This window comes from Glycine soja, chromosome 16 (assembly GCF_004193775.1).
Source record: "Glycine soja cultivar W05 chromosome 16, ASM419377v2, whole genome shotgun sequence".
In the NCBI taxonomy this organism is placed as follows: Eukaryota; Viridiplantae; Streptophyta; class Magnoliopsida; order Fabales; family Fabaceae; genus Glycine; species Glycine soja.
Genome location: NC_041017.1, coordinates 4,272,164 through 4,294,922, shown reverse-complemented (window position 1 = coordinate 4,294,922; position 22,759 = coordinate 4,272,164). Strand labels below are relative to the sequence as shown.

General features: G+C 29.9%; 3 protein-coding genes across 5 annotated transcripts; 2 read left to right on the top strand and 1 right to left on the bottom strand.

The window, feature by feature from the left end:
• Positions 1-3,281: 3,281 nt before the first annotated feature.
• LOC114389394 (syntaxin-22-like) lies at positions 3,282-5,980 on the top strand. 2 transcript variants are annotated; one of them, XM_028350063.1, is made up of 8 exons: positions 3,282-3,524; positions 3,610-3,703; positions 4,252-4,388; positions 4,665-4,733; positions 4,929-5,086; positions 5,175-5,275; positions 5,453-5,563; positions 5,658-5,980. In XM_028350063.1, the coding sequence occupies exons 1-7, from the start codon at positions 3,352-3,354 to the stop codon at positions 5,516-5,518; spliced, it is 798 nt and encodes a 265-aa protein (XP_028205864.1). In that variant the 5' UTR covers positions 3,282-3,351; the 3' UTR covers positions 5,519-5,563; positions 5,658-5,980. The 2 variants fall into 2 exon arrangements, with proteins under 2 accessions (XP_028205864.1, XP_028205863.1); XM_028350062.1 differs by having other exon boundaries at positions 3,283-3,524; positions 5,453-5,980.
• Positions 5,981-7,290: 1,310 nt separating this feature from the next.
• Positions 7,291-8,554, top strand: LOC114389393. The gene has a single exon (XM_028350060.1). It carries the CDS (start codon positions 7,451-7,453, stop codon positions 8,354-8,356), a length of 906 nt encoding a protein of 301 aa, XP_028205861.1. The 5' UTR covers positions 7,291-7,450; the 3' UTR covers positions 8,357-8,554.
• Positions 8,555-11,950: 3,396 nt separating this feature from the next.
• On the bottom strand, positions 11,951-16,178 carry LOC114389662 (DNA cross-link repair protein SNM1). 2 transcript variants are annotated; one of them, XM_028350388.1, is made up of 10 exons: positions 15,551-16,178; positions 14,861-15,041; positions 14,462-14,701; positions 14,209-14,353; positions 13,549-13,677; positions 13,379-13,445; positions 13,168-13,245; positions 12,782-12,834; positions 12,458-12,662; positions 11,951-12,364 (listed from the first exon to the last, which is right to left on the bottom strand). In XM_028350388.1, exons 1-9 carry the CDS (start codon positions 16,068-16,070, stop codon positions 12,564-12,566), a joined length of 1,512 nt encoding a protein of 503 aa, XP_028206189.1. In that variant the 5' UTR covers positions 16,071-16,178; the 3' UTR covers positions 11,951-12,364; positions 12,458-12,563. The 2 variants fall into 2 exon arrangements, with proteins under 2 accessions (XP_028206189.1, XP_028206188.1); XM_028350387.1 differs by having other exon boundaries at positions 13,543-13,677; positions 15,551-16,175.
• Between the last annotated feature and the right edge of the window lie 6,581 nt (positions 16,179-22,759).

Below are 22,759 nucleotides of genomic sequence, written 5' to 3'. Positions count from 1 at the left end.
AATTATTTGTAATAGTTATCGAGGGACATATCTTAGTCGATTGAATATGGTAGGTGAGTAGTAGATCTTCTCTTATGATATTGTGTTTTAATCCCTTATGAATAAAAAAAAAAATGTGTAATAGATTATCAAAATATCAATCTTAGTATCAAGAGTGGTAAGGCCCACCAGGAAAAAAAAAAAAAAAGAAGTGAAACTCAGACCTGAAGACGGCACACGTCTCGGCGAGGAACACGTTACACATAGTAAAGTAGCACCTACAGAATAAAATGCATTTTCACGAACTAATTACATAATGAATCCAAGGGATTGGAGTAAATATACAAGGATTTAAGTTTAATTTTCATTACCATAATTGTGCATGAAAACAAAAATTAAGGGGGTGTATTGGATTGGGATTTTGAGAGAATATTTTGACAAAAACAATCTTGAAGATTTTAAAAGATTATGTGGGATTGTATTGATTTTGTGTGATTTTAAAAGATTTTTTTTAAAAGACTTTTTACAATCAGGATTCTTAACCCAAGATTTTAATGGATTTCTAACACAGATTTTTAAGATTTCAAAGTACTTTATGGATTTTTAAGATTTTGAAAGATTAATACATTTTAAACAAAAAAATAACGGAAGTTACAAAAGTGAATGAAAAAGATGATAAATAAATTATAATGTTTGAATAAAGAAAATAAAAACGATAGAAATTTTAAACCTTTTAATAACAAAGTCATTATTGCCTAAAAAAATAATAACAAAGTGATTCTCACTTCATGTTCGCCTAATTACTTCACAAAATATATAACCTAAATACTTCAATCATAATAGTTCGACCAAAAAACAAACCAAATATTTCAACCAAAATACAACCATAATAGTTCGACCAAAAAACAAACCAAATACTTCAACCAAAATAGAGACCCAAAAGATATAGTTCAACAAACTCACGATGTTTAAAATAATATGTTAATAATAGATGATCAAAATATTAATTATTCCCTAACTTAAAGTTTATCCAAGATGAGCGTTCTTCCGGTGACATGTTCAAGAAAAAATCCTTTTTTGCTTTAGTATTTAACAATTCAGCTGTCTTGAAACGCGTTATGTCATCCAAATTTGGAATTTCTTTTATAACATCCCAAATAATACCCTCGAGCTCTCTATCTCTATCTCTATCTTTTTCTCTTTTCTCCATCATGTTGGATATTTTTTCAAAATTCACAGCAATAGTCCCAATGCCAACAGAAAGATTTTCCAGAACGTTGCATTGATTGTTGATCCCAACAGCGCTTGAAACTCCCTCCATACTCGGATCTCCTTCGCTTGTGACAGTTTTGTTTTTCTTTGGGAACCTCTGAATCTAAAGGGGGATGGGATGGTGGACTTGGTTGGTTTGGTGATGGAGGCTGATATGCTGGTTCATAGTTATTTGGTGTTATGAATGTATCACTATTAGGATCATATGAAAATTCTTCTATCCCAACAGTTCTATTTTCTGGCTCAAAAGTTGTTGCATCAGTATCATCTGGATCGACTGATATAGAATTATTCCCGCTAGAAACTCCACCCCCAACAACGATCTTCAAATACTCATAATCAACCATACTTTTTCCTCGAAGTTTGTTGTGACTTGGGTGGGACTAAAAAAAAATCATTGTTAATATACTACAAATATTATAATTTACTAAATTTATAACTATTAATATATTTAAAAGATTATGAACTTAGCTCACCTTTCCTTTGTTATTTTCTTGTGAATCCCCCATTTGATCGCTAATATATATATAAGAAACTAGTTATTGGCAAAAATAGTTATTGTTTCCTAATTGTCAAAAGTATAGTGACTATATCCCGAATAATATACAATTCAATAGAAAAACCAATAAAAAACTACCTAATAATAAAATAAGGGTCATGCTAACATGCGCACTTAGGGCACATGTTAAGGATACTTCCAATAGTAACTATGTCTTAAAAACAACAATTTTTTACTTTTAAAAAAGTAAATTGCACAACTTTCAATACAAAATTTCTATACATAATACACTAACAAGTGTCTTAAGGGCACATGTTAGCATTTTCCATAAAAATAATACTCATATATCATAAAATCATTTAAAAAAAACTATTAACAAAATAACAATAATAATAACACAATAACAATTAAAAAATTATTAACACAATAATAATAATAATAACACGCTGTCAAAAAAATAATAATAACACATTAATAATTAACATTTTAATAATAACACAAGAAAATAATAATAATAATAATGGACGTTGTAAAAAAACAAGTTGAAGAAACAGAAAAAAAAAAGAGTTTTTTATTTTGATTTGCATATACAGTACTAAAAAAAAAGCAATATGAAATCTTGATGCATATCAATTGCCATTCTTTTGATGCATATTCATTGCCTGGACGTTGAAAACAATATGAATACGAAATCTTGAAGCATATACAGCACCCTTTTCTTTTGATTTGCGTAATATACATATAGTATGAACAATATTGACTATCGATTGTCATTAAAAAATAGGTAAAATTGATTGAAAAGTTGTAAGAGAATGAACCTGGTAGTGGTTTGTGTCTTGTTCGGCAGGAGAAGAAAAAGTCTTTGGAAGATTATGAAAAGTCTCAAGGGTTTGGGTGAGATTGTTGGAGGAGTATTTTATGTGTATTTCTAACTAAAAAGTCTCTCAAAATCCATTCCACAAAAGAATCCATCAAAATCTATTTACTTTTGAATACCAAAAGACATTTTAAAAGTGATAAGAAATCTCAATTGAATACCAACAGATTTTGTTGCCCTGAAAAAAAAATCTTTATTGTCTTAATTGAATACCACAAGATTTGTTTATATTTTATAAAAGTCTTGATTGAATACACAACACTTTTTAATCATAAAAAAGTCTTTTAAAATCCTTTGAAATCTTAATCCAATACACCCCCTAAATGTAAATATTTTTATGAACATTTTTTAAGCCTCTCAAAGGACTTTCCTCCTAATTTTTTTCTAACAAAAAAAAATCTTTACTTAATGCATATTAAGTCACATTAACTACGACTATTAAGACGAAAAAAAAAATAGATACAAATTTTCGTATGAAAGCAGTGTTGGCAAAATTTCTAGAGTACCTCCTTTTTTTTTTTTTTTGAAAACATTTGTATGATCCAAAGAAAAAACAGAACAGAAGGGAGAGTGGGGTCTGTGTAGTCTTTTGAGTCAAGGTGGCACTTCCCAATTGGTTCAACAATTAAATTAATTTTAAGTTTCAAACTGAATTGAAATCATATTCCTCTCACTGTCTCGAAGCAAGTAACTTTTTTGCTTCAATTTCATAATTCCATCAGCCATGAGTTTTCAAGACATCCAAGGTGGGCCCAACCCTCCCTCTCGCCGGAACCAGTCCCCGTCGCAGGCCGTTGCCGCCGGAATTTTCCAGATCAACACCGCCGTCGCTACTTTCCGGCGACTCGTCGATGGCGTTGGAACCGTTAAAGACACTCCCGAACACCGTCAGAAACTGTACCTTCCCCTTCGCTCTAATTCTTGTTTCTTTGGTTCTTTGTTTTTTTCTTCTTCTGTTTTTTTACCATGGCGTGTTTGGTAGGCACAATACGAGGCAGAGAATATTGCTGCTGGTGAAAGATAGTTCTGCTAAGCTCAAATCCTTGACTGAATCTGATCGTGATGCTAATGCCAATGTATGCTTCACTTCTTTTCTTTCTTTTAATTTGATGCTTCATGTGTGACTAAGAATTTTCATTACCTACAATCGATCATATTCATAAATCAATTAGATCAATTTTCTCCGTAAATACTTATAAAAAAAGATTATACTACAAACTAGAATTAGTTTATGATTAAGTTTTCTTATGGAAAAAAGCCTGTTTCATTTTTACTTCTTATTTTCTTCTTCTTTAAGTGTTTATTGGTAAGTCATGTTCATAAGAAAAGAGTGAGAGGAAAAAATAAAAGAACCTGGATTCTAGTTTCTATTTGGAAATTTTCCAAGAAATTCAACCCTTGTTGAACCACAGGAAACTAATGGTTGCGTGCCGTGTACCAAAAGTCAATCGATCATAGCCTTGTGATGCTTTCTAGTATTGAAAATTTGGAATTGACTTTTTTGTTTGGCCTTGTATTTGGTGCTCCAAACTTTCTGTTTCTTTTTCTATGCTTGAAAACTGTGAATGCTAAATATGAATTGGATGTTAGTTAACCCTCCCAGTTTTTCTTCATCTAACCCCAGGCTAGTAAGAAAATTGAGGATGCTAAGCTTGCAAGAGATTTCCAAACCACATTGCAAGAGTTCCAGAAAGTACAACAGCTTGCCTCTGAGCGCGAATCAGCTTATACCCCTGCTGCCCCTTCTTCTTTACCAACAAGGTCAATCATTCTTTTGCATTATAGTAAAAATATCACTTCTATACTCCTCAAAGTCACCGTTGTGGTTGCAGTTTCATTCCAATCCTTAATATTGTGGAAAATTGCAAACAAATAGAGCTAATGTAGCTACAATTGCAGTCAGAAATACCCCAAAAACTTTGAGATTTGGGCCGCAATTGCAGTTGCAGACCCTTTTTCTTAACCTTTGGAGCCTATTTTTTGTTTTTTTCCCTCCTGATTCGAGCTCTCCTTTATCATTTGTTTGTTTGTAAACAGCTCTGGCTCTGGTGAAGAATCGGTTGGGATAGACGTGGAAAGCCAACCTTTTATCAGAGAGCATAAGAGGTAAGTCTGCAACATTTCAGCTATTTAACGGGACCAATTGACTTCTGTTTAATCTTTATCTTATCATTGTAATATATAAACAATATATGCGTTTTTGAAAGATATATGTATAGTTTGTTTTTGGCTTATTCAACTCTTGATTGAAGTATAATTTTTCGAGGTCTGGTTTCCTTGATCGCTGAAATAAAAATCCAGGCAAGAGATACTTCTGTTGGACAATGAAATATCCTTCAATGAGGCCATGATTGAAGAAAGAGAACAGGGAATTAGAGAGGTAGAAGAGCAAATTGGACAAGCAAATGAAATATTCAAGGACCTAGCTGTTCTGGTTCATGATCAGGGTGTTGTTATTGGTAAATAAGATTACCATTTTACTAGCTTCTTGTTGCTACAACATTTAGTTATTCTCTTCGCTCATATTTCTATGCATCATTCTGACAGATGACATTCATTCAAATATTGATGCTTCTGCTGGTGCAACAACCCAAGCTAGGGTCCAGCTAGCTAAGGCTTCCAAAAGTGTGAAATCCAAAACCTCATGGGTGAGTCATAAAGATCTTATCATTCTAAATAATCTCTAATAATGCTCCAACACAATCAAAGCCTGGAAGAAGTGCAAGAGTTGCATACAGCATTCTTCTTCTACTATTAATGTTATTACACTTTTACATCATTCTTATAATATATGACTTCTCATTAAATATTTTCTTACTTTGCAGTGTTGGTGGTTGCTTGCAATTTTTGTGGTCGTGCTTGTCATCTTACTTGTTGTACTCATTTTTTAGTGTGCAAGTGCCTACAAGCTGGACAGATTTTTCATCCCATATTTCGTGAGTGTTTTGTTGTGTGAAGAGTGTTTTGACCAAAAGAAATGTGTTAGAAAGTACTGCACTGCAGTTTGATATGCTGACTGCGCATTTGCAGGTGGAAGTTGGAAGAAGTTAGTGAGGTAAAGCGATTATAAGAAGAGTCCTGTATTTGTAATGTAAATTTGCAACATAGAATTTGTACTTTCTATTTAAACATGAATTCAAAAGCCATTACCAATTTGTTGATGACTTGATGGCTAGTGCCTTCCCTGTGCTTATCTTAACGTCCATGCTGCATTGTCTGTGTAAATTCTCCCTTCCAACCCTCTCTTCTGCGTATTTGTTTAGCTTCGCATTCAAGCAACAATCTGTTTCTGTATTCGAATTATGATATTATGGACTTTTTATTACTTAATTGAAGCTTGCTTATCCCTTCAACCGCTATTAATTTGCAGAGGCTTAAATACAATTTTGATTCTCTTATTTTGTCAAAATCCATAAGTTTGATCCTTCTATTTTAAAATAGACACATGTAGTTTTCCTATTTTTCAAAATTCATAATTTTGATTTCTCTATTTTAAAATAAAGACATTTAATCTTCTAATATTATAAAATTTGCGATTTTAGAAACCTTCCATCAAATTTGAATCATCGATCGATGAAGAGATTAACCTAATATTGTCCAAATTTAATGATGTGGTATGAAATAATTTATTTAGTCAACATTATAGTCAACATTAATTTATTAATAATCAACATTTTCAGTTTGATAGAGGACTAATTTTGTAGATTTTACAAAATTAAAAGATTCAATGTTTTTATTTTAAAATAGGAGATCAATACTACAAATATTAAGAAATATAGAAATTAAATATCTCTAATTTAAAATTATGAATTAAAAAAGATAAATATGCTAAAATTACATTTAAGTCAATTGTAGAAATAGCAATATATGGTGTTAATAACCTTTGATTGGTGTTACTTAGTTCTTACTATCAAATATCAAGTATTAACAATAGAATTTTCAATCATATAACATAATACAATAAATAATATATTAAAATTTATAAGGCAATACAATAACAATGCACTCCCTATGGACTTTAATACAAGAAATTTTTTACATTTAATTTTATAATAAAAATATTTATATTTATATGACAAAATATGAAACTATTTAAACAAATACTTTTTTAATTTTGAATTGTAATTATGCTATACTCATTGAAATATATGGTAAGATTGGGTAAGAGAAAGAAAAAGTAAAATATCAATAAATGATATAATTATTCTTCCTTTAATTATTTAAGAAAATTACACATTTATGACTTAAACAAGAGATTATTAGCTAAATCAAAATAATTTTGTATTAATTGAAAGAAAAACATATTTTAAAATAAAATTAAATTTTGTCCTATTTTATTAATTTAAATTTATTTTTTGTCTTCTAAATTTGATTTTATTTCTTTTATACCAAAAATAGACTTACAAGATTTGTTTAGATGAAAAGGAAAATAATAAAAACAAGAAAAGATAAAAATTAATTTAATTTTAAAAATTAATTTTTCTCTCTCATTTTATCTTCTTCTTTTTTCTTGGATTAGAAAAGCATTGTGTTTCTTCGATTAGAAAAGCAATGTGTTTCTTCGATTAAATATTTTTTTTCTCCATCCGAAACATCAACACATTCTTTCATGAAAAAAAAAATAAAATAAACTGTCAACACATCCTCTCGAGAGAAAGAGAAAAGGAAAGTATGATAAGATTTTGGGTTGGGGGAGATAGAAAGAAAGAAAAGCCAATAAAGGGAAAAAGTCATAGTTATAATAATAATATAATTAAGAGAGAAAAGGGAGAGGAAGAGGAAGATGAAACCTGACAGAAGAAGAGAAGAAGCAGTGTAACAGAATGGGGAGTTTAGTGTACCAAGTGATTTCCTCCGCAGCACTTTTCACGCTTGGCATCTACCACCTCATAACCACCACGCGCAACTACCTCAAATCGCCCCTCTCCTACGCCGCCAAACCCTTCCACCCCTTCCCCTACCCCCGCCGCCTCCCTCTTTACTTAGTCATAACATCTCTCCTCCTCGCCATGGCCCACCACCTCCTCATCTCCGCCGACGCTGATCCCTTAGTCCGTGGCGCCACCGCCGTCCACCGCATCACCTCCCTCCAATCCGCCGCCTCGCTCTTTTTATTCCTCCTCCTCGCCCTCGCCCTCCTCTTGGCCGACGCCTCCCCCGCCCTCCTCCCTCTCCCCCCCGACCTCTCCTTCGCCCTCGCCTCCGCCCTCTTCCTCCTCCACGCCTCCCTCGCCTCCGCCCGCGCCTCGCTCCAAACCTCCGCCATCGAGGCCAAATGCCTCTCCGTCTCCGCCTCGCTCTCCCACCTCTCCGCCCTCCTCTGCCTCCTCCTCGCCGCGCTCCCCCGGTTGTTCCCCGCGGACGTCGCGCTCTCCGCCGCCTTCTGCCTCCGCGGGCTCTGGGCCCTCCAGAGCGGGCTCTCCCTCTACGCCGACGCCTTCATCCCCGAGGGCTGCCACCGCCTCCTCGACGTCACCAGCGGCGTCGAAGGTTCCACACAGTGCGATCTCGATGAGTCCAAGCTCCGCGCCGTCGCGATCCTTGATCTGGCGTTCTTGATCCACACCATCTTCGTCGTCCTAATCGTTCTCCTTACTTATGCTCTCGTCTGCAGGAGTGTCGGTGGCAGGAGGCTCGGATCCTATGAGGCGCTCCCCACCGCGGCTTCCCCTACGGACGCTAATCACAGCCATATTCAGATGAAGGCCTTTACTGGCACCCAGGCTTGAATCTTTTTTTTTTCGCTCATTATTTATTTATTTATTTAGAATTTTTGTTATCTATCGTTAGTATTTGATCAGAATGTAGGGACATTAGTATTCCTGTTTAGTGAGTGAGAGAGATGAATACGTGTGTAGTTCCAATTTTGTTTTGTTATGATATAGAACTTTTCACTGCTTTGCATATTCCTAAACACCCTTCATAGATATGATGAGTTCTTTTTTCACAAGCATATCATATCAGGTCATTCACATTGACTAATCTCTTTCGGGAGATCTGAAGGTACTCAAAGGTGGATTGTCTCCGTTTGGACCTTTGGTTATGCATAACCTTTTGGAATTGAAAATATTGATAAACTATGTAGCTGGTTTGGAGGGTAAATGAACATGATGATCTCTGTCGTGCATTTCATCTGAAAAATGAGTGATAATGAATGTAGGGTAGAGTGCCTTTATAAAAAAAAAAGGGTAAGTGTTATGTGTGAAATTTAATATTTAGTATTTAGTATTCTATACAATTGAGATGGTAGCGTGTCAAGATCACACACACACATAAAGCTCTCAAGAGTACTTCTAGCCTTGTATTCAAATAGGCTCATGCTAGTGCCAGTGGTGGTGAAGGATGACTTATTGCATGACCTAAAGTTTACATTACGTAGGATTTCTTTGTTTGATGAATTGTGGATGTTGAAGTGTTTACATTTCTCTAAACTAGCCTGTGAGTTGCCTTGGAATTATATTTGGCTGGCTACTCTCCATGATCTTTAACTACCTGTTAAGATGGGTCAGTGGGCTTATTCTTTCATGGATGCTAATCAAGGACTTTGAAACCACTGATTTATTGAGCTTAAGGTTCTTTATGCCATTTGCTTCTCTTTGGTCTAATGTCTTGGAGGTGTGGCTTGCATAATCTACTTGAGTTCTTTTTCTGCACTCTGCACGGGATTAAGGTGATGGCATCATGACAGTGTCTAACAGGTTTATGTAGTATAATCTATCATGGGACAGTTTCAAAAGAAACTGAGTACTAATCATTGGGTTATGCATGGCTTTACTTAAAAAAAAAAGTTGGTATCGGACAGTTTGTCATTATAAGATGAAATGGAAGATATTTGTGCTTGATGTTCCAGTATATTACTGCACAAGGTAGATTTACCATTTATTTTCGGTCTTTGACATAAGCAAACAACCTGTGAAATGCACATGAACTAAATCTGCCTTAGTTCTTGCTGAAATCATGTGATTGATATCCCTTTTGTGATCCAGCATTAGTTATGGCCCTTACAGCACGTGAATTGCATTTATGGGGATGCATATGGGGGGCACTACATACAGGGAGAGTTTGAGCACAATATTTTTTTCTCTTTCTTCAACAGACAGATCACCGAAGCATCTTAATAGAAACAAACACAAACTATGGATTTTATCAGCAATTTTGTACTTGGTTTAGAGCCAAAATTACAGTTGTATAGCCACTATGGGTCTATTTGGGTATGCTTTCTTATAAGCACTTTTTAAGATAATAAGAAGAAAATGAGATGATTTTTTTTATAAGTTAAAATTAACTCGATAATATTTACTCGATATTAGTTGATTTGTAAAAAATTTCATATAATTTCTCTAAAAGATGAGAGAATATATATAAATTAATTAACAATTAATTAATGAAGAGTTAATTTTAAATTTTGAAGAAATTTATTTTTGTTTTTTTCTTATTTTTTTTCCTAGAAGTAAATATGTGTTTGTTTTGTCAGTATCGTTTCTTGTGTGCATTTTCATTGAGAACTTGGTATAAATGGCAATGTGGCATGCTAAAATATGGTTATCAAGTTTAATTTCTTTTGGGTGACGGTTGTCCAAACTAACAAGGTATGGAGTTCAGAAAGCTCTACTGTGCGTTATTGACTTTGATTGTACTCTACATAATAATTCATGGCTTTAATGCTAGGGCGAGATCAGAGAATATGACAATTTTATTAGACAAGGAGCCCATCGTGCCAAGACGTGGGGCTTGCAAACAATCTTTAAATATATTAATTAATAATATAATTCCGATTGCTTCAACTATCCTTGGAAGCTGAATACCCATATAGCTGGAAATGGAAAAGTTAATTTATTAAATTAGAAGTATTCGATAAAATTAATTGTTAAAGTGGGTATAAAATGATAAAAAAAAGTAATAATATCATGATTTATTTAAAAGAAAATATAAAAAATTAAAAATTAATGTTTTAAAAAAGGATATTTCAAGTTGTGTTTTAAAGAATGCTATTTCAAGTAATGTTTTAAATTAGAAGTTAAAAGTTTTGAATTGCCCTATCGAACATAATCTTTGTAAATTTAAAAGAGTATTTGAATTAAAACAAACAACTAAGTCAGTTTAAACATAAGTATGGAAAATTCTTGTGTGATCGTGAGAAAGTGTGGTATTTTTAATGGATCAAAAATAATAATTTTAGTATTTACTCTCTCCGGTCTTGATTATAATGAAAAGAGAAAATAAAAAAATATGTTTCACGATGTTAAGGAAATTAGTTAATTTCATTAAATTATTATTTTCAATTAAAATTAATTTTTTTCTTGAATTATCTTTGATTGGAACTTGATATCAAACATAAAATAAAAGATATTTTAATAATAATTTCATTAGACGAGAGTTCATTAATTGAGATTTACTTATATTTTAGATAAAAAAATAAAAAAAAATGTTGTTTAAATTCAATATCAAAAAATATAAAACTTATTTATTTTATAGGAACTAAAAGTTTTATATCATTTTGTCTCCCATGGTCTGTTAGGCAGGTATGGTTATCTTCATCTATTAAGATTGAAAAAGAAAATGTTAATAGAATCTCCTTAGAGTCAAATGGCATATGTGATTCAGTAATTGAGTATCACTTACTGTTTTATAACAAAGCCTAGCATCCTTGTTTGTTACACGATAAATTCGTTGACAGTTTGTTAATATCTTTTCATGTGAAATTTAATTAAATGAACTTCATGTTTATATAAAAAGTTTTAGTTGCTTCTAGAAGTACGTTAACAACTTGTAGCTTTTGAGTTATTAAAATACTTTTGATGGTATAATTTTTTAAAGAACGCCTGAAAAATTAGTGTATGAATGATAGTATATTTTCACGTGTTTTTGTTTTTTTAGCAAAAACTTAACCAAGTTATAACTTTTTGATTTGTTAAAACTCTTAAAAGTGTATCTTGTTAACACACTCAACCCTTATATAAACTTCTGTTTTTATTATATAACTCTAACAAGTATCTTTTTAATTATTAAAAAGTAGATGCAAGTAAAGTGTTATGATAATTAACATAAGGACTCATTTTATGACATCAAATCAATCCGCAGGAGTAAAGTCTCATGTTAAAAGCATTGAGGATCAAATCGCAAAAGATTGTTAAACTATAAATTACCATAAAATAAAATAGATAACAAGATTTGCTCTGCATATCATGAAGGGTACGCTGAAAAACTCCTTAGTTTTCTTATTAGGATATCTAAAATCTTTCCCATGTTCTTCAAGTTGAGAAGTTTTGAAATATTTATTAATCTAAGTTTAAAATTAAATGAAAAATTGATAATCCCTCAGGTTGATTTCACCAAATGCAAATCGATATTAAATGTGTTATAATCGTACGATATTTTTCTCCAACGTACAGGTAGCTTAACTACTACCAACATACTACAAAGGAAGGAATAAAAATACCTACATGAAGCTTTAGCAAAAGCCCTCTACTCGATATAACCAAGTCCTACGGAATAAAACAACAATAATTACTTGATTTATAAGCGGGATAAAAAATAGGAAACTTCACTGCTATTTGTTAAACATCAATGTTCAAAATGGGCAGTTGCTAAGGTACACAGAAGACAATATCAGAAGGCACGGAATCTCCTTCTATTTTTCCCTATTTTGGTTGTCATAAAATTGTGGCATGCCCTGCATTAGGACCTTGCAGGGATATTTTTAGTGGCAACAAATGGGAACCATACCGGGGCTCAACCTGAAACATGTCAAAACACCCGTTGCACTGTGTAGCCATTTGAGAAAGCATGTAATCCAAATGATTAAGGTGTAAAAAGAATTCATATATCACCTTCAGCGCACAGCAAGAAATGTTGAGTCCTTGCAAATTGGTTTTATAATGGTAATCTCAGATAAAAAGTTCAATCTCTTTCAGGAATAGCAGAGACCCAGAGAATTTAGCCCTTCAACCAATCTCGAAAGTAGGATTGCATCTTTTCTCGATTAGCAGCATTTCCAACATTCACAGTTGGAATTATCTTGTCAGGCCTCAAAACCTGTATGAAGATAAAGGTAAGTTCACTAGAAAAGGAGAACAAAATATTACAATTTTGTAGATATCATCAGATAAATTATCATGTCTCAATGAAAGTAATCACAATATTCACTTCTGGACCTGAACAAAATCTTGCAGTTCTGAGAAGCTGGAGTGCTCACTATAGGGAACCCCTAAAAGAAGGAAGAAAAACGACTTGTAAACTGTACTGCTCTACTAGATAAACTGTACTTACATTAATTATACTTCTTAATTCTTATGTCCCAACCTTAAACAACACTTAAAAACCAACAGAAGTGGTATAAGGGCAATAGAGAATAAACAAATTAAAATTGTGTTTCACACTGAGGATGCATTTCAGCATCAGAAAGCAGATTGTTACTACGAAGAAACACTATACCCTCATCCACCATTGTCCAGTACAGAGCATTTTCAATACAAATAAGTACTAATAACAAGTTCATATTTTATATCATCAGTGGTTGTTGAAATGCAGTTTATCTTACCATATATCGTAATATTTCCTTTAGAAACAGGTTTAATTAGTTCCAGATCGTTGCTTATCTTCTCACTGAAAGTCCAACCTAAAAATATGAAGGATGAAGTATTTTCACTTGAATTGAACTACTCTGTCGGCACAAATAGCTTCTCTGTTGATAACTTAAAAATACCAAGATGATTCAGAAATAAATGTTATCATAAGTATAGGTAAAATGCCTGTAGGACGAAATGCCAAAATTGCTGTGAATTGCTCCTTGTAGGTCTTCAAGTAATCCTTTAAGGTCTGATGTAACAAGTAAAAACATGATGGTGAATTGTAATATAAATTTTTTTAAGAGGAAGGACTTTTGAGATTAAAATGTAACGGCACAGAATTAAACCTCAACTCTTAAAGATGACATCGGCAGAACATGGAGAAGTGTGTTGTTTCCGTTTGTACAGAGTTTATCTGAAAGGTCAGGCCAACCAAAAGCTTGCAAAATCCGTCTTCTTGAAGCATTTGCATAAATTTTAACCTGAATCATAAAAGAGGCATATATATTCCGTCACTGGGTCAAACAGTCTAAGCCTCTAAGAGGGGACATCACAAGGCAAATTAAAGCTACTTTTATTAATTCAGGTCATGAAACAGTCTAAAAAACCCTCATAACCATACCACAAATAATCAAAATTGTCATTTGGCTATAATGTTGGCAACTCCAGCACGCAAAAATTTAGACATTGCAAAAGGATCAAAATAATAAAGTGAAAACTTCAAAACCATCAGCAATATGGATTAGATCGTTATGGAGACAAACCAATCAAGAAGGTATCAATATATGATCTGAAGGATCAAAGAAATAAAGAGAATACTTCAAAACCATCAGCATTATAGATTAGATCCTCATAAAGACATAAATCAATCTCTTAGGTATCAATTTATGTTTTTTTTTTATTTTTCCTAGGACATCCCTTCATGTCAACAAGAAGGACAATTGAAAAGAAAAAGGTATAGAATGTATACATAAGTCAAAATAGAAGTTTTCCATGGAAAGAAACATACATACCCCAAGAGCCTTAGAAATTGCAAGATATACACATTCTTTGCCAATACTGTATGCCCCAACAACCACTAAAGTTCTAGGATGAATTTTGAGGTGGTTCTTTGTGATTTTGACAACATAATTGAGTACTTCTTCCTTGGAAGGGAACCTGAAGCAGAAATTTGTCACTTAGAACCATCAACCGAGGTTGGAAAAACCAGCGATTAAATATTGTAACCAAATGACAAGACCTATACAAACCAGATCAGTGTCTTACCTGTATTTTGGGTTGCAATATGTGGTATCCAAATAAAGTACATTCACACGTTGATTTACAAGAAGATGGTAAGCTTGCATTAGTTTACATGCTCTAAAATCTCCAGTGTGCAAATAGCGTTGGCCATTTGGTAGGTTAAAGTGAATCAAAGCTGCACCAGGGCAGTGATTAGCTTCTAACAAAGTCACTTTGACACCATCAATCACATGTTCCTCATTAAATTCCAAAGGGTGGATATACCTATACAAACAAATATTAACAAAAAACAAGTTATTCCCTTCACAGAATTGCAAGGGAAAAAATAAGATCAAGTGCAGTTTGATTCATAAGTCCATGAAAGTGAGCAATCTACAGACAAAGCATAGGAGACACGAGACAGTTGAGCTTCTGAAATCTTACAAAGGATTTACCGAGAGACACATTTGAACGAGCCTTCCTGTGAGAGGAGAGCAATATATAGGGCCATGTGACCATTTCTTGCTAAGGCCACCATAGTGATCGCAATGGAAATGAGTAAGAAAATATGCTGAGCACCCTTCAACACACCCATAACGAAAAGCATCAACAGTGAACATTGTCCCTGCATTGACAAATATAGTATATCCATTTAGAACATTCAGAAACTTCACGGAACAGAGAAGAAGAAAAATCAACATGTAAGGGTCTGTTTGATTCTCTTCTCAATTTTTTTCTTCTAAAAAATGTTTAATAAAACAATACTACTCAAATCAACAATCAAATTCTCATGCAAAATCTATGAAGCTAAGTTTTGAAAATTGTTTCCAAAACAAGTGTTTTCTCATCTTCTATTTTCATCTTGTTCAACCTATCCTTCAATTCCACACTGTGTTATGTGCCTTGCACCAACTTTATTTAGCTGCATTTTGAAAACTAAAAACTGTTTCAAAAGGAAGAAATCAAACACACATAACTTTCGCCAAACTCATTTCTCAGCTGATATTGTTTTCAACACTCTAGTGGACTTAAACTTGTACCCTTTAAGTTGGTTCACTGAATCAACTTGAATTGGAAAAGTTACTAAGATATAACCGATAAAAAGAAAGTGGAAGAAATTTCATTTCATTTCACCTGGCATTTTCTTATAAAAGGGACAGGAACGTGTAACCCTATTTTCACCACAGGAACCCTTTCTCTTGCGAGAAGATTTCGCGTTCTCGAACTCTTTCCCTGTGTCGGGAAAAATCGAACACCGATTTTCAGGTTTCACAATCTTCCTCTCAGAAGAACCACCTCCGTCGTCACAACAACCACTTTTACTGGGACCAGATTCAACTGAACCAATGGCGTCGTTTCTTTTAAACCCCCAAATCTGGAACAGATTGGCCTGCTTCATCTTCTTCCCCGAATCTTGCGCTAAATCGCTCTGTTTACTATCTTCCAGCGACAACAACAGCGAGGACCAATCGGTTCCGCTGCGATAGAAATCCGCGGCGAAACTGCTCTTTTCCGACGCCGTTCCTGATTCGGGGAATTGCGACGGGAAACCCTCGTCGTCCAGTGAAACGATGCCGTGGTAATCGTCGCCGTCGTGAGGTAACGGCTCCTCTTCTAATGCCGGTGGCGGTGAGGGCGCGGTGGATAGCGTCATCGCTTTCGAAACGGCGCGTAAAGCCTCGAAATTGAATGGCTATTTGGGTTTTTTTAAAATGAACCAGCGGGAAAATTAACGAGATTTTAATTAGGGTCATCTATTATAAGACTTATCTGACGCGTCAAGAACGAATTTATCGTTACAAACAAAAATAACTATTTACTTAAAATATAATTTAATTTTTATCTTTTTCAATCGTTACATAAGGACGCGTGGTATTCTTGAAGCAATTCACACTCTTGGTTGATGCATCAAAGTTTATTTTAACTATGCTCACATAAGGACGTTTCCAAACAGTTGGATGTGTGGAGCCACTGATCTTCACCAATCATTTCATTATAGGCCTTTGCAATTACCTGCTCCATCACTTGTTTTTTGTGCATCATGTGGTTACGGCTAAACCATATACTCTTGCCATAAATACCTTATAAATATCTTAATATCTTAAGTTCTAATTTACCATCTTATCAATTTTAATAAATAAATATTGTTTTTATTTTATTATTATACTTATTATTTTATTAAATTTTTAATTTAATAAAATTTTAATTAAATAAAAATAATAAAAAAGTTTTTTTTATAATTTTAATCTAAATTATTATTGATCATATAATTATTATGAACAAGATATCAATAATCTGGATAGATTAATATATATGTAACAATTTTTACTGGATAAAGATTAATATATTTCATTTATTAAATTACATATATAGGTGATGGTGGATTTCATCATTGAATTAATTCAATTGAAAATTCTTAATAATTAATATTACATTAATATGTCGATAGAAAATTCCCCAAAAAAAATTATAATTTTCTTTGACCTGAATTTATTATAATAATTAACAAGTTATTTATTGTATTTTAATTTTGGACACCTAATATCTTAAGATGGACATTGGATATGATTAAATAAATTAATTATTAATAAAAAAAAATTCATCAATTCTTGATAATAAGTTTAAGCTTTATAATATAATTAAGACTTTGGTCACACCAATTGAATCTTGTATTTCAAATATTATTTCGAAGAGATTGAGCTTAATTTTGTTTTATCCACACTTTGAGTTATTGAATCTTGTAATTCAAAACAAACACTTGTTTGTAAAAGTCTGAAGTAACTTAGTTATAAATAATATTTAAATGTCTTTTGATTTAGAGGAGTTTAAGAGTTTGTTAATAGTGATTTAAAAAATAATAAATGTAGTCAGAAGTGATAAAAAAAAATTCATTTATAATCACATTGATTAGTGTTTTTACTCCTTTCCTAAGTTTTACCATAATGTTCATTAAACACTTATTTATTACACTTTTCACACAAGTCTTCATCTTTTATAAAATCTATTCAGATCAAAGTAGTGGACGATAGTCCATCCCTTTGTGTTTTTGACAAGTAAACGAACTTTTTCAAATACAATATATATGGCTTTATAATCGTTGATCTTGCAAGATTCAATTCAATGTCCACAAAAGCTTGGGCCATTTGGGCTTATGGGACTCAACTTCTATTAGTACCCCTTTCTGTTTGTCAACTTTGTACACCTTATATAGCTATTATAATCAAGTGTCGAGCCCTTTCTTTTCTCCTTCTCTGAGTCCAAAGACCGGATACTTTCTCATGTACGTGGTAGTTTTTATGGATTTTGGGATCTCTAGTTTGAGATCTGGGGAGTTTGACGGATTAAGGAATCTTCTTTTGGTTCCTCTCTAGTTTTAGATTTTAGTGAGAGCTTGTCCTCTAGTTATAGGTTCTTTTATGCAATCCACCATCTTGTGTCCTAGCAGAAGCATGGTTAAGTCTTCATAGGACCTTGGCCTAAAGAACACCCTTACTCTTTTCTGTCACTTGCCTGTTCGTATCCCCTTCAATGACTTTATTAGAGGGGGTTATTCCGAATCTTTTTCTTCAACAAAACTATACTCGTACAACATAGGAGATCATGTGGCTTTGGTGGGTAAGTAGACGAATACCTTTCTTCTTTTTTCTTGCACCGTACTTGTAGATTGGTATGAAAAGTTATAAACTTGACAACATTTATTAAATTAGTAAATCTATTTTATTTAATGTGAATTAAATATTTAGTTCAAAATATGAAATAATTAATACTATATTTTATAAAAATTTATTAAATCTAATAAATCTATTTTTGTTGAAGGCTAATAAATGTGTTATTTAATATTATATCATTTTTTATAAAATAAAGAAAATAATAAGTATTTTAATTTATAGACATATGTATTAAATTTACTTCAATAGCATTGATCATATTAAATTGTTCCAAAAAAATTGTATTAACTACTATATTTACTAAATAACATAAATTTATTAGATGTAATAAATGTTTACTAAATATAGTAATAAATATTCAATTCATTAAATAAAAAAATTAATTAACGTTAAATTTATTACATTTTTTTAATGTTCATTAAATATATCTTATTTAGTATTATTAATGTAGTATTTATAAAAATATTTTATGTATTGTATTGATGAATTTTGACTTTTCATAATATTTCTCCTTCTCATTGTGTGTGTTTATTAAATCGGTATGAAAATTAATATGTTTAATAAATATTTATTAATTATACTAAATATATGTGAGAATGTTTCAAATGAGAAATGAGAAAATTTGATTTAATCCTTAGATTATAATTAAAAAGAATGAAAGACTCAGATTATTAAATAATATCATTAAATACTATATTTACTAAATTTAATAAAACTGTACCAAAACAAAATTGTATTATTAAATACTATATTTATAAAATAACATAAGTTTATTATATGTAATAAATGTTTATTAAATATAGTACTAAATATTCAATTCATTAATTAAAAAAATTAAATAACATTAACTTTATTATATTTATTACATTCAATAAATGTTGATTAAGTATATCTTATTTAGTACTATTAAAGTAGTATAAATAAAAAAATTATATTGTATTAATGAAATTCGACTTTTCATATTATCTCTCACTGTGTGTATTAAATCTAATAAATTTATATTCACAAAAAAATCTAATAAATTTATTAAATTGGTATGAAAATTAATATATTTAATAAATATTTATTAAATTTACTAAATATATTTTATTTAGTTAATGTGATATTTATTGCTACATTTAATAAACATCTATTGCATCTCATAAATTTGTGTTATTTTTTAATACAGTATAATATTTAATAATATTATTTTGTTTTGGTAATAATATGATGGATGCTGTTGAAGTAAATTTAATGCCTAAACATACATGAATTAAAGTAATTATTTTTATTATTGTAAAAAAAATCATTTTTAAAGCATATTTTACAATAGAAATTGATTTTAATACTATTAAATTCAAAAAAATCATATTATTAAATATTATAATATTAAATAACAGATTTATTAAATTTAACAAATTTTTATCAAATATATTTAAATATTACAGTCACTAAATAACATATTTATTACATTTCATAAATATTCATTAAATATATTATTTTTCACACCCATTTAATAAATTTATTATATTTAACACACACAATGTCTATGAGAGAGATTATGAAAAGTCAAATTTCATTAATACAATACAAAAAATATTTTTATAAATGCAATATTAATAGTACTAAATAAGTTATATTTAATGAACATTTAATGAATGTAAAAAATATAATACATTTAACGTTATTTAATATTTCAAATTAATGAATTGAATATTTATTACTATATTTAATACACATTTATTATATCTAATAAATTTATCTTATTTAATAAATATATTATTTAATAATAGAATTTTGTTTTGGCACAATTTAATATGATCAATGTTATTGAGGTATGTATTTTGAAAAGATAAAGTTTACAAAATATAAAAAATATAGTATTTAATGATATATATATATATATATATATTATTGTATAAAACATTGTAATTATTGAATAATATCATTAAATACTGTATTTTTTACATTTAATAAATGTAGCAATAAATATCTAATTAATTAAATAAAATATATTTAGTAGATTTAATAAATATTTAAGAAATATATTAATTTTCATACTAATGTAATAAATTTAGTAGTTTTTTTGTTAATATAAATTTATTAGATTTAATACACACACAATGAGAGAGAAAATATGAAAAGTCAAATTTCATTAATACAATACAAAAATATTTTTATTAATACTACATTAATAATACTAAATAAAATATTTTAATGAACATTTATTGAATGCAATAAATATAATAAAGTTAATGTAATTCAATTTTTTTAATTAATGAATTGAATATTTATTACTTTTAATAAATTTATGTTATTTTACAAATATAGTATTTAATAATACAATTTTGTTTTGGCACAATTTAATATGATCAATGCTATTGAGGTATATATTATGAAAAGATAAAGTTTATTAAATATAATAAATATAGTATTTAATGATATATATATATATATATATATATATATATATTATTGTATAAAACATTGTAATTATTGAATAATATCACTAAATACTATATTTATTAAATTTAATAAACTTTATCTTTTCATAATATATACTTGATCATATTAAATTGTGCCAAAACAAAATTGTATTATTAAATACTATATTTATAAAATAACATAAATTTATTAAATGTAATAAATGTTTATTAATTATAGTAATAAATATTCAATTCATTAATTTAAAAAATTAAATAACATTAACTTTATTATATTTATTGCATTCAATAAATGTTCATTAAATATATCTTATTCAGTATTATTAATGTAGTATTAATAAAAATATATTTTCTATTGTATTAATGAAATTTGACTTTTCATATTATCTCTCTCATTGTGTGTATTAAATCTAATAAATTTATGTTCACACAAAAATCTAATAAATTTATTACATTGGTATGAAAATTAATATATTTCATAAATATTTATTAAATCTAATAAATATATTTTATTTAGTTAATGTGATATTTATTGCTACATTTAATAAACATCTATTGCATCTAATAAAATTGTGTCATTTTTTTAATACAGTACAATATTTAATAATATGATTTTGTTTTGGTAATAATATGATCCATGCTATTTAAGTAAACTTAAGACCTAAACATACATGAATTAAAGTACTTATTATTTTTACTATTGTATAAAAATTATTTTTTAAAGCATATTTTACCATATAATTTTTTATAGTATTAAATTCTAAAAAACCATATTATTAAATATTATAATATTAAATAACATAAATTTGTTACATTTAATAATTTTTTATTAAATATATTTAAATATTACCGTGACTAAATATTTATTACATTTCATAAATATTCATTAAATATATCATTCTTCATTAATAATTTATGATTTAATTTTAAAATAATTAATTTTCTCATTTCTTTCATCTCTATGAACATTAAAGTTTTAGACACTATTAATTGATTGACAAGTACAATAATTTGTCTCAAAAATGGAAGTTCGAGTGTTGAATTCACAAGAACTTTGTTTGTACTTAGATAGATGAATATTTAATTAAGAAAAAGATTTGAAAAATGTTGTAGAAAACAATAATTTAAATTGATAGAAAATTAAATTAAAATAAACAAGAGAAGAAATTAAACATAAATTTAAATTAATTAAAAAAAATAAGAAAAACCAATTTTTTTTATAGAAGTTAAATACAGAAGATGAGATGTTGGAAACTTAACCTACTAGAGATACTCTTGATATAATATTAATGAATTTTCTCTATTTATGATTATTCTAATTTATACATGTATCTACTTATATATTCTAACCAATATCCCTCGAGTGAAAGAGCCTAACTTATCTACCTTTCTTCCCAAATTCCTTCGGAGAGATAAAATAATAAATTGCATTAAGAATAGATATGTATATCAAGATAAACAAAATCAAACAATCTCTATTGATGACTTTTTTAGATACCATTTTCCAATTCTATTAGAAAATAACATTTTCCAACGCTATCCCTAAAACTTACCATGCAAATGGGTGATCAAGCCACAAACAATAATATTAAGCACAATAAATGATAATGCAAAAGTAATATTTTTAAATAGATAGAAAGAGAAATTACATCAAAAGTAGTTGACTTTCAAGTTCCTCACAAGGAGAGGTTTAGCCTCTAACTATTATAAGAGATCTTCCAATTACAAGAGGAGAATATTTAGTAAATGAGAATTTAACAAAAGGAATGGAGAAAGAATGACTCATAATAATTGTTTCCCCTTCTTTTATCATTTACCTTCTATAAGGAATTATATTCTCTTGAAATTAATTTCTGTGTGTTTTTCCTTATTCTCTCTCCTTCTTTTATAGGTGTAGATCAACTTAATTTTTATGTAACATTCGCGCTAAGCGCGCTTCTATGCTTAGCGAGTATGACAGTATTTGCGCTTAGCACGTGTCTCAAGCTAAGCGCATTTTCAATTTCCTGAATTAGTCTGTTTTCATAAATTAGTCTTATTTTCCTAAATTAGTTTTGTTTTCTGCCGCTAAGCGTGTCATTCTCGCTAAGTTGGTGTCTCGCATTGAGCGCCTGGAACGCGCTAAGCGTGCTTTTTCAGATTTCAAATTTGTTCTTTTAGGCTTTACTTTACTTATTAAACATAAAAAATTCATCAATTTTTAATATTTTCTGCACAAAAAATGAAAAAATAGGTTAGAAAAATTACCAATT